This window comes from Anoplopoma fimbria, chromosome 9 (genome assembly GCF_027596085.1).
Source record: "Anoplopoma fimbria isolate UVic2021 breed Golden Eagle Sablefish chromosome 9, Afim_UVic_2022, whole genome shotgun sequence".
NCBI classification, from domain to species: Eukaryota; Metazoa; Chordata; class Actinopteri; order Perciformes; family Anoplopomatidae; genus Anoplopoma; species Anoplopoma fimbria.
In genome coordinates this window covers 27286197-27298934 of record NC_072457.1, presented here as the reverse complement: position 1 = coordinate 27298934, position 12738 = coordinate 27286197, and the positions used below count along the sequence as shown (strand labels likewise).

Sequence of the window (12738 nt, the reverse complement as noted above, 5' to 3'; positions counted from 1 at the left end):
AAAAAAAACCTCCTGCTTCTTTAATATTTATTACTCTTTCAACACGCAGTCCATAAATCTCCATACTGTCAAACTTTTTCACTGTAACAACAACACAACCCAGACGTGGCGGTCAATTAACTAAAACATTCCGACCAGCAACACCTGTCACCTGATGGACATTTCCTACCCGACATATAAAATGACTCAAAGCACAAGGGCGACACCTACTGGACCATTTGTGTCCTTCATACACTAAACAGGAATGGCTCCTTGATGTGCTGATCAGGGTCACATTTAGTCTCTGAAGCAGCTGGAACTGCTTCCTTTTTATTATCTGATGAATCAAACGGAACATATTCACACATAAAACCATGTGAATGCAAAGTGTTTGATGATTTTGTTTGATAGCTGTTATACTGAACCCCAGTTTGGTGAACATGTAGTTTATCCTGTGCTATTATATTTTTGAAGCCAAGTGGAATGTTATATAAATATTTTAAAAAAGCAGAAGCTGTGAGGGAGTTTAGTTCACCTGCAGTGATTCTACTTTGTCTAAAAGTCAAAATCGCTGCTTCTTTTTTTTTATTTAATAGAAGTTAATACTCCCCGGCTCCACTCTTTGCGTTTTGCGAAAGAAAAAAAAAAAAATTCTAACCTGAAACACAAAGAAGTCAAGGATTGTCAATTAATGGATGTAATATTACCACTTTTGCATAGCAACTGTGTTGTTTTATTCAACTCCATCATCGCCATTGTCACCACGTCCATATAGAAAATATATCAACACTTAAATTAATCATTTCAATGGCCTGTCAAAGCAGACACATCATGCAGACACAATATACAGCATTATAGTATATGTGAGTGTGGGGCACCGTGAGGACAGAATTAATAGCATGTTTCAATCAAGATTATTGCTTGGGTTCAAACTTCATCCCGTCATTAGAGCCATCCTTTATCAAGGTATAACAGTGAGTATAAACAGTGGGTGAGGCTCTACAACATTCTGAGCATCGTTCAGTTGGTTCCATGTGTCTGCACATTCATTCATGCAACAGAGAAAGCACGATAAGTTGAGGTCACGACAGTCGTCTTCTGCTGTTCATCAGAGCATTAAGTAGATTGTTCAAATTGGCCTGCAGAGGCTCAAGATCTTAAAACACCAGATTCCACCTTTTGATGTCTTCCTATACAATCTTAATAAAAGAAAAACATTTCACAAGAAGAGGTGGTTTTGGGGTAGATATCCTCAGGACATTGCCGTTTGCACCCTACTCCTCTCTTGTTTGGGCGCAGAGTCATCGTCCACTCTGACTGCAGACTCCAGGCGGGAGGGAAACATTTAATGTCCGTGTCCACTAAGCTTTAGATCACACTGTCAAACATGTGCATGGACTGCATGATGCTTTCATCCTGGATGGAGACACAAAGGCAAGTTACTGAGGAGGCTGCAGATGGAAAATGTTGGAAAATTTTGCTTATCATTAAATGTGCTTTTGAAATGGTTGCAGAAGACCTTTTGGCATGTCTCCAGGAACTCCTCGATGGTGACCACTCCGTCATTGTTCTTGTCCATTTTCTGGAAAAATGCAACACACAAGCACTGATGTTTCAAAGGGGGAACTTAAAGGAACCCTGTTGAGTTTTCTTGGCGGGTTAACATCAACGTCTGTAGATCAGTGGAGCGGCAGGAACGGTGTATTGCATCGCCACACACTCGTGCGCATGCATGTGCAAGATAAACTTAAAAGAAATTGGGGCCTGCTCATAAAAATGTTGCTCCATAGCGCTACTTGTGGTTAAAAAAAACAAAAACAAAAAAATAATAATGTAGTTTTTAGATCTTTGTTTTCTATCTACAGCTCATGTCCTGTCCTCTAAATGAGCAATACTGCCCATTGTCTTGCATAAAAAATTGCACACAAAACATTTTGTACAAGTACATTATGAAATCAATGTGAAAGAATTTAGCAAAGTAGTTCTGATGAGATATAAAACAGTACAAACACAATTTAAAGTCAATCATACCTCCAGGGACCAATTGTTGATTGGAACTTTTCTTTGACTCACGTTGAGTTCAGTGTTGTTGGAAGTGGAGTTTATTGGTTTGATTATTTGAGTGTTTTACCTGGAAGAAGTTGTCCACATGCTCCTTGGGAGCATTGTCCAGCATGCAGGGGTAGGTATACTTCCCCATCATGTCGTAGATGGAGTGCATGATGTCCGTCATCTCCTGGACAGACGGAAGGGATGAGAAGAATTAAGGGCAAATCACGAGCTGCCAACATGACACAAGACAGATTCAAGTACCTCTCTGGTGATGCAGCCGTCTTTGTTGAGATCGTACAGATTAAAGGCCCAGTTGAGTTTATCAGTGATGGAGCCTCTTAAGATGATGGACAGACTAACAACAAAATCCTGCAGCAAGAAGAAGAAGAAGAAAACAGAGCCATGACTAAGATCTGGAAAGTGATAGTGATGTCAGGAGGAGGGAGATGAAAGTAAAAGGAACGGGGACTTAAAAGAAAGAACAGGAACAATCAGAGGTTAACTAGTACTGAGTCAATGTATATATCATTTATTTGCGTCTTTGTGTCTTTTCCAAAACGGAGCAAGAAGGAATAAAATGCATAGAGTGAAGGGATGGAAAAGTCACCTCAAAGCTGACCGAGCCATTGCTGCGGGTGTCAAATGCTTCAAAGAGGAAATGTGCGTACATACTTGAATCTGGAGGAAAGAGAAAATAAAGTGACCATTCAAATCCTTGAAATCACTTTACATGACAAATGAATGTTTTAAATGTTTAAGAACGGATTGTAGTTCAACAGTTACACACAACAACTGAGAAAATAGATACTTAAACATTTGAAGACATTTAAAGTATTAAAACACATTTGATTAGCAGGTGTACATGTTGGCCCTGTTCTTGGCTGTAAAAGCGGGCACAATGTTTAAGTGTGAAAAGTTTCCTACAACTGCATACATTTTCTACACATTCACAAAATCTCGAATTTGTTAAGTTCTTTCACAGGATGACAAAGAGTAATATATTATACACAGGCTTTGAAATGCTTTCTGAACATAATTTTACACTCAAAATCGTATTGACCCTTTGTTGTCCCCGTAGATTGTCAGTTTAAGCTTACAGTAGGGAGTATGAACTGAAAAAGGGATATAAAGTGGTTTAAAGACCTGCAAACTATCCACACAATAAAAATGGAAGACACGATCTTTCCTTTTCAAGGCTCTTACTGGTTTCTATTTGGACTCTTGATATTTTACTATTAGATAAATGAGGAGGATCTGACTGACCTCCATGAGGGAAGAACTGCGAGTAGATGGTTTTAAAAGTCTCTTCGTTCACCACACCACTGGGACACTCCTTTGGAAATTATAAAACAAAAACTTCACTCCACAATCCATGTTCAAATAGATGGTCATTCAAAACATAAAAATAAGAGTGCACAAATCAAACATCCAGAGGACTCTGACTGACGTTTTTGAATCCCCGGTAGAGGACCTGCAGCTCTTTCTTGCTGAAGTTGGTCTTCTGTACGAGGAGGTCGAGCCCCTCCGGTCGGTAACGCACCGCCGACAGTTCAGCATCATCAGTTATACTACCTGCATGTACGGATGCAGAGAAAAATTAAAAAGTTACCCCCTAATATAACAGTGTTTCATTTTCGAACTGTGTGTTCTGTGACACTTGCTTTGAGCGACTGAAGAGCTGGAGTCGGAGCGACAGCAGGGGAGCAGTTTGAGGAACCGCTGCTTTATGGTCTTCTTATTGGGTTTGGATGGAGGATTACCTGGAAACAACCAATCACAGCAGAGATTAGAGGCAGATATAGAGGTCAGCATTGGGAACACCATGTTAAATGGATAAACCACTGGCCAAACTACACTCAAATACTTTGAATCACTTTTCCATGCAAGTCGGCAGCACACAAATTAGTTTGCTGACCTGGCTTTGAACCAGTGTGACCCGTCGGATCAAAGCTGTTTGGAGAGCATCCAGCATGTGAGGGCTGAGTGAAATAACACATGACTGGAGTCTGAGAACTGAGATACAGAGGTCATAGAGAGTGTGATCTAAATGTCCAACATTATTCTTTGTTTTCAGTTAAACTATTTTTAATCCTTTAATTAACCCAGAGACAGTGACATCGTATCTCCATTTCATTTAGCTCAATCCTAATGTAAGCAAGCTAACATCCGTACAACGACAAAGCTTAAACGCCGATGAAAGCAGGTATAATGTTCATCACGTTCATAGTTTAGTGTGTTAGCCTGGCTGTCCGGTACACAGTTTTCTCCATAACTTCATAAATTATAAATATCAACTAATTCCGCAAAGAAATAATCTTAATCAACTCTTTTCAGCTCTTTATTGGTACTAACGCTATACCTAGTGCCTCTACAGGGCTCTCAACATGGCGATGGCTGAGGGGTGTCTCAAAGCTAACAGTGCTAACACGGGCAACAGTGCTGACAGCGCTAACAGTGCTGACAGCGCTAACAGTGCTGACAGAGCTAACAGTGTTTACCTGAGGGGGAACCTAAGGGTGGGCTTTACCCGGTGTTATCAGCTGTAACCGCCATATGAGAGCAGTGCAGGGCAAAGGCTATTAGCTGACCATTAGCTAGCAAGTTTGGCACGCTCACATGCACACACATGAACTGAAAGGCATGCAAGGCTAGCCCGACTATGTCAACAAAGCACAGTGAAGGTCAGATTACAACACACACAGAGGGAGTGTGACTTCATTCTTTGCTCAGGTATTCATTACTCCACTAAATGTTTACATGACAAATAGTTGTTCACTGCTATATTGATGTTTGAATGTTGTATAGAGAACCTTCAACATGTTCACACCCACGATGACTTTGAGCTCTAGACTTTGCTGTCTTCTAACTTCTTAAACCCGAGTACTTCTCTATAAATGTACCCATCTGATAACCTGCTCTAAAGCTTCATGTGAATCAATCAATTATCCTTATCTAATGGATTACAAATATCTTCATTAAACTGATCATTGAGCAAAACATTTGCAGCTCCCCTCCTCTTTTCCTCCGGTATGAGCACCAGAGGGTTGACACATCTGCCACAGTTGGACACAAGCATCGTATTAATCCAAGCGTCTGTTCTGAAGCTTTGTCTTAAATTCTTTGTGTTCTGTTTAAAGGTCTATTGTGCTTTTAAATGGTGAAGGCATCTTGTAGTCTCTCTCATACTAAGTCAGTCACCAAGGCTTTATATTGACACGAGGACGAAGAGATACTGTAGAGTTACTATGCTGAAAGAAGTGCACACAAAAACAATGTTGATTTTGCACCTCCTTCTTATATCCATTCTGTGCTCCAGACCTACATGTGTCCTTCCTGCTACTAGAGGGCAGTGTTGAACTACAGTCAGATTACACTCAACTGTTTAAGGCCTGAAAGTCAGAGAGAGGATAAACAACAAACTATGAGAACTGAAGGAGACTACAGGTGGAACAAGGGTTGAATGTTTTAAAGTAGAAATGATGACACAATTATAATCCCACTGCTATCCAGAGAGAAAACCTGTGGACTTGATTTTCTAATGGCAGCCCATGAATCAATGAAACAAAACTGTTATGGAAAAACAGATACAAGTGACTGAACGGTGCTTGAAGAATGTATACAACATGGAAGATTTTCATTCAAGTTAAATAAGTTGCTTGCTCTGAAATGTCACACAGGTAAAAAGGGGAGACAGGTGCACGTGAAGTTGTCTCTAAAGTCTCGAATGTGAGCATAAATATGTACGGACTTCTGCATCATCACAAAGTGACAACTTCAACACTAAGTAAACAGATACACAATGATTCAATTATAGTCGTATGTACAGCAGCGCAGTTTGAAACACACAGTGAACCTCGCTCATTCACACCTGAGAAACATCTGGAGCAACACAGGGATTCAGTGATTGGCTCAAGGGCATATCAGGGAGGTTTTTCTTAGAGAGGCGATGCAGCCTCAGCTGAAGCATTATTCCAGCTGTTGTGTAAAAATGCATGCTCATCACTGTTAGCCAATACAAATGATTTTGTTGATACTGTTCATTGTGTTATAATATGAACAAATGAAAAATGACTTGTTTATTCAAACTCTGTGTGGCAGCCTGTAGCAGTAAGTAACCTTTCAACAGATCGTTGGTTGGACCGATGAATAACCCTGACTCAGTTACTTCAGCAGGTGCTGAGATCTTCCAGCAGCCTTTCCTCAGTTCTGACTTTAATTCTGTGGATCGATTTCAACAAATAAAGCCTTCTGGCTGCTATTAAGACATTTAAAGACTCTTTTACCCACACCTTTTATCCACTGGTGCAAACAATTTCAGCTGCAACTGTGAATGGAGAAAAGTAAGTGACACTGAGGGAAATGAAGCAATTGATGAAAAGGAGGGCTGTTAGGCTTTGAAGAGTCTTTTCCTATTTTGATACATCTTTACAACAAGTTATACTAATAAAGACATTTAAAGTTGTTTGTTGAGAACTTTGTAAAGTCCTTGAGCAGAATAACTTTAGGTGACCAAAGCGTAAATCGCTGAATTTCAGTTCACGTTGAGGTCAGAAATAATCACTCAGACTATTTGCTGACATCCCCAAACCTCAGACTTTGGATGTGGGAGTAATCAATGTGTTTCAATCAGGCAAGTTTATAACAGTTCAGTTTAATCACAGTGGAAGGATTTAAAAAACTATGCACTCATTAGTTCATTATTTTCAGAAACAGGTCTTTCAAAACCTCCCAAATATACAGATAAACTACACCTCATCGTCTACATGGCCTTTCAAAGGGCCAAACTCTTTTTTTTTCTTCAGGAAAACATCTGTGAGCAAAGAATAAGTGAAGAAGGAAACGCAATAGTAATAAAAAAAAATTGTAAAAAAGAACGTATAAATGCTTATAAAGACACTTAAAGTCCTCGTTCACCAGTTGGTTTTTGAGTTTACTTGGGAGGTCATGTCAGCTTCAGTAGGGTCATGCAGCGCGCAACGACAATTTGTAACATAATGTTGCCCGGGGAAACAGCCTCTGCGCTTACTATAATCCTTAGAAAGGACAAGGTTCAGCTTATAAACATCCATCTCATACAAACCATGAATACACACACAATCACATTGACACAGTCTTTCTCTTCCACTGACATCTTGATTTCCCCAGTGATGTCAAAGAGGGTTTTATCCTTCATCTGCCCTCATGTGTCCTCACAGACCATCGGTTACGTAGCATCAGCTTTGATTTTTTTAGTTACACAACATTGATGTTAACACTCTTCATCAGTCCAGTCCAGCCATTTTGAAATCTGCGATGTAACTACGTTATATAAATGTAATATTTGTATTATCATAGTTGGCAGAGTAGGGAAAAAAACTCCTTGTGCACTCTACAAATTTGTCATGAAGGAAACTCTATGAATGTGTAATCACCTGTCTCATGCACACACCCGCGCACACAGACAAACACACACACACAAACACGGAAAAAGCAGGCTTCTTTAGTAATAAATGCAAGTGACATGATTAACAATATGTGGGAGCTGTCAAATCACAGAAGGAAATATTATTTTGTAAATCCCATTAACCGAGCCAAGAGATTCAATACTAAAACCCCAAATTAGTGCATTGATCTGAAAGGTATAGTTTTTCAGTACACTTGTAAGTACACTTACATTTTGCTTTCTTGTCGAGAGTTGGATGAAAAGATTGATACAACTCCCATGTCTGTACAGTCTATATGAAGCTACAACCAGCGGCTGGTTAGCTTAGCTTAGCATAAATACTGTAAAGAGGGGGAAACAGCTAGCCTCTCTCTGTCCAACAGTAACAAAATCAACCCACCAGCCCCTCTAAAGCTTATATTATATTGTGTTTGTTCGACCCGTACAAAAGCCTTGCTGTAAGAACAACATGTTGCATTATGGCAGCTAATCATTTTTAAACTTTGGGATTTGAACAAATCAAACAAACAAGATGTAAATCATTAATAAGTGAGCTTTAGAGGTGCTGGCTGGTGAATGTTGTTACTGTTGGACAGAGACAGATTGCTGTTTCCCTGTTCCTAGTCTGCAATGCTAAGCTAAGCTAACTTGCTGCTCTCGCTAGCTTCGTATTTACTGTGCAGATACGACATCTAAGCCTCTTCAAGAATGAAAACAAAGGCGTATTTCAAAATCTCAAGCTATCTCTTTAAAATAACAGTATGACATCATGGTTCAGGGTCACTGTAACATGTAGTGTGGTGTAGAAAGGGATGACATGAAAAAGATCCAGTATCTATAATGTATGAACACAGTCAGAAGTAAACACCGGGAGGTTGTCTCCCAGCAGAGTAGCTGCACATAAACACCAGTCTTTGAAATAGCCGATAAATCCTTTAAATGCATTTTTTGTTCCATAAATATGTTTAACATTACTGCTTGGTGCTTATTTGACAGATACAATAGAGTTGAACAGTAAAAGCTGCAGTGACACAGTTGTGTGCCTCATGCTACGCTTCACTCTTTAATAAAAAGGTTTGTTTGTGTGTCCTGAACGCACCTTAGAGCCTCTGTGTTCATGCACCTGTTCACTGTTTGGTTTACCTGCTGCTGAGTGGATATCACACTGGCTATTGTGCCAGCTACAACCATCAGCCATTAGATAAAGCTTCATCTTTATTCCATCTGTCCGTTTAGAAATATCCTGCAAACTTATAGGAAAGGCAGTGTGCAGCTGTTTGTGTGAGTTATTTTCATACATTTATTTTTAAAGGAAAATACTATTTTTGGGAAGTTGTCACAAGAACGAGAGCACCAAGTGTGAGTGTGAGAGAACGAACAGTGCTTACTGATCTCTAAAGAGACGTGTCTTTGCCAGCACTCATGAGGAAAATAAAAGACTGACAAACAGAAGAGCATCACTGATCTAATTAAACAACAAACACACTCACAAGTATAATTTTAGACGACAAGAAACAGCCTTTTTTTCTTACATTGTTTCTGTTCTCTCTCCGCTCTACTTCAGGCCTCATCAGTGTGTTTATCTGATACATGTCCATGGTTTCACCACCACAGGGTACTATTGATGCTCATCTTTGTGACTTTTGGTGAAATTATGAAGTTGATCTCACATTTTTTGTAAATCACATTAAGCTTTTAACTTTGTTTTCTCTTTAATTTGAGAGAGAGCATTAACCACTGCAATGTCAACAATCACCAGTTGTGCTGCATTTTTAGAGCATTACATGAAGACAAACATGTCGATTTAATATGATCAACATGAATATGGGTTGATTATGTAGGTCTGTGACTAATGATTATTACTCTTTATCAATCAATGTGCCAAATCTTTTTTTTTCAATCTATCAATCAATTTAGTCAGAAAACAATGAAAAATGTCCTTCACAATTTTCCTAGAACCAAAATGTATTCAAATTAAAGTGATTAAAGATTGAATAAGCTCAAACAGGCAATTGTTTGGCTTTGTATTTCTTGAAAAATACCTTCAACACTTAATCAACTTCCAAAATGTCAAAATGGATTGGTCAACTATTCATGTCAGCATTATTATCAAACATCAATACGGAGAACAAGTTATGCAAAATATATTTCCACACACATTTAAAAGAATAGCCCGAATGCCATTTTCCATCCCTCTGACTCTGATACAGCCATGTGGAGATGTGGGCTTTATAAACTCATATTTACAAGTATTTGTAACATATTTCACAAGGAACCAGCCGTCATATTTTATTTATATATTTCCCTGATGACCTGACCTGCATGATGCAGAAACAACGACCAGGATGGGTTTAAGGGAATTCTTGTCCAAATGATTGCATTTAAACACAGAAATTCATCTTAATTCACTGAGAAATAAAAATGAGGCTGCTTGATTGTCACACTCACACACACACACACACACACACACACACACACACACACACACACACACACACACTGACCAGCTGATTTGCAGGAAAGGCAGTGTGCAGCTGTTTGTGTGAGTTATTTTCATACATTTATTTTTAAGACTCTACCAGACAGATGATGAAACATGAGTTTGTTTGTTTGTCTTTTTTTTTTTAAGTCCTGGTACTATTTTAATTTAAAATGATTTTCTATTGTATATGTCGGTTTACTCTTAAGAAAAAACTAAGTAAACTTTCATGAGCGCACAGTGAACTGGAAAGCTCAGCAAATCAAGTTCAGTGTCCCATATGTGAAAGAAAAAGATGTGAAAGCCTGATACCTGTCAGCGGGTCGTAGGATCGGTCCAGCTCTCTGGAGTCAGACAGACTCTGGTCCTGACTCCTGGACTTCATGGTTGTTTCTCAGTTCTTACCAGAACACCAAGACCAACCTGGAGGATCTGTGCGTGCGTCGGAGCAGCAGCTCATCTACGACTTCCTGCCTGTTTGCATCAGTGTGTTTGTGTGTGTGTGTGTGTGTGTGTGTGTGTGTGTGTGTGCTGCAGACTGGTCGCAGAAAGAGAGACGACAAAAAGCAATAAAAGTCCGTGAAGGGCATCAGTGCGCTCACACATCAGCAGTTTGTCCAAACATCCAAAGAAAGAGGTCTCCTGTCAGCTGGAGCATCTGTCCGAGAAGAAGGGAAGAGAGAGGAGACACATCACAGCTGAGAGGAAGAGGAGTGATGAAGAAGGAGGAGGCGTGCTACAGACAGACAGGCAGACAGACAGACAGGCAGACAGACAGACAGGCAGACAGGACAGACAGACAGACAGACAGGCAGACAGACAGACAGGCAGGCAGGCAGACAGACAGGCAGGCAGGCAGCAGACAGACAGACAGACAGACAGACAGACAGGCAAGCAGACAGACAGACAGACAGGCAAGCAGACAGACAGACAGGCAGACAGACAGACAGACAGACAGGCAGACAGACAGGCAGACAGACAGACAGACAGGCAGACAGACAGACAGACAGGCAGGCAGACAGGCAGACAGACAGACAGACAGGCAGGCAGACAGACAGACAGACAGGCAGGCAGACAGACAGACAGGCAGACAGACAGACAGACAGACAGGCAGACAGGCAGGCAGACAGACAGACAGACAGACAGGCAGACAGACAGACAGACAGGCAGACAGACAGACAGACAGACAGACAGGCAGACAGACAGGCAGGCGGATGTGGGGTGTATATCTGCTCATCCATGCCCCGCTGATGGATGCTCTCACCTTGGCCCGGGTGTGGAGCAGTAATACCTGCGGATCAATACGCTGTCAGCTGCAAGGTCAAGATTCCAGGAAAAATCATTTGAATATTAAATCCATAAATACACAATATAAGCTGGATGGACACAAAGGAGGCCACGAGCTGATTAATGGGATACATTTCAAGATTTCCACAGCTTCTTTTTCCTTCACAAACTTCTGTTTAAACCCTGTAACATGTGATACTTTGAGCCTGTCTGGGGCATCATCAAGGTTTAAAGCAAGGTTGTAACTGAGTCATAACTTTTCATGTATAATAGTTTTTTTTTTTATTTGAGTATATTTTAAGATCTGTATTGCATACCTTCCCTCCAACTTTTTGCAAAATGTCAAATTCTTTTAGGTATTCCATTAAAGTTTTATCATATTTGTTTAGCTTATAATGTCTCACGATACAGAGAAAAGATTACTAAATTGATACGGACTGGTTGGTGTCTTGGTTGGTTCGTTGTTTGGTTTCATGGTGAAATACTCAGTCAGGATGCCAGATTGGCCCCAAATACTGAGCATTCCTTAGTCTTGATCAAGATTCCCTTTCTTCATAAATTCAATAAAAGAAAAAAATGTTTTAGTGAAATGGGAAACTCAAGATAACCATACGCTGGAATAACTTGAATACTGGAAGCACTTAAGCTATTTAGTATATCTCGTCCAGTAAGTGAAGGGACTGATTGTGAGAGACAGATTGCCAGTCTATATCCATGCTACAACGCACAGCGGTGCTTTGAGCTTAATGCTAATGTCTGCATGCTAACATGCTCACAGTGACAATGAAGACATGTTAATGTTTAACGGATATAGTGTTGGGTTAGCAAGCTAACATTTGCTAATTAGCACTAAACACAAAGTACAGCTGAGGCTGGTGTGGATGCCATTAGTTTTCCAAGTATTTTGTCAAAAAACAAAGTATTGGACAAATGAGAAATGTGACCTAATGATGGCACTAAATGAGTTTAGGGATCCTCATAGTGATAATAATTCATTCTGAGATTAACATGAATGCCTGAACCAAATATCATGGTGAATCCTTGAGTAGATTTTGATATTTAGCTCAAAACCACAAAAGCCAACCTCACGGTGGCGCTAGAGAAAAGTCAGATGATCACCAAAGTCATAAGAATGAATCATCTTGGGACCACGAATGTGTGTGTAAAATGTTAGGCCAATCCATTTAGTAGATGTTGAGATATAACTGAAAACTTTGACCTGCTAGTAGAGTTAGAGGAAAGGCTGTGAGATCACCAAAGTCAGGATTCATTCTCTGGGGACCATGAATATCTGTAAGAAATTTCATTACAATCCATCTGATAGTGGTGGACCAATTTGCCATCCATAGAGCCACGGTGCTAGCATGGATAAAAACCAGTACAGAGACTTTCTGTTCAAACCTCTCCAAGCCAAACATGAGATTTCTCAAGTGAAGTCATATAAATCAGGCCAGTCGAATCTCCACCAAAGCCACAGGAGATATTTTTTAATTTCTTTCACAGGCGGAGTAATGCTCCC

The 12738-nt window shown here is 40.0% G+C and overlaps 1 protein-coding gene across 1 annotated transcript; it reads right to left on the bottom strand.

Annotated features, from left to right (window-relative positions):
- Nucleotides 1-709: 709 nt before the first annotated feature.
- Nucleotides 710-10447, bottom strand: LOC129095640 (Kv channel-interacting protein 2-like). The gene is made up of 9 exons (XM_054604160.1): nt 10245-10447; nt 3654-3791; nt 3479-3603; nt 3295-3364; nt 2639-2709; nt 2293-2400; nt 2111-2215; nt 1499-1561; nt 710-1395 (listed from the first exon to the last, which is right to left on the bottom strand). Exons 1-9 carry the CDS (start codon nt 10315-10317, stop codon nt 1348-1350), a joined length of 801 nt encoding a protein of 266 aa, XP_054460135.1. The 5' UTR covers nt 10318-10447; the 3' UTR covers nt 710-1347.
- Nucleotides 10448-12738: the final 2291 nt, after the last annotated feature.

Coding starts and splice junctions, on each gene's coding strand:
- LOC129095640 (XM_054604160.1), bottom strand. CDS start 10,317: ATGAAGTCCAGGAGTCAGGACCAGAGTCTGTCTGACTCCAGAGAGCTG. Junction 3,365..3,478: donor TCTACCGGGGATTCAAAAAC/GTCAGTCAGAGT, acceptor TAATTTCCAAAG/GAGTGTCCCAGTGGTGTGGT. Junction 1,396..1,498: donor TCCTGGAGACATGCCAAAAG/GTCTTCTGCAAC, acceptor GTCTCCATCCAG/GATGAAAGCATCATGCAGTC.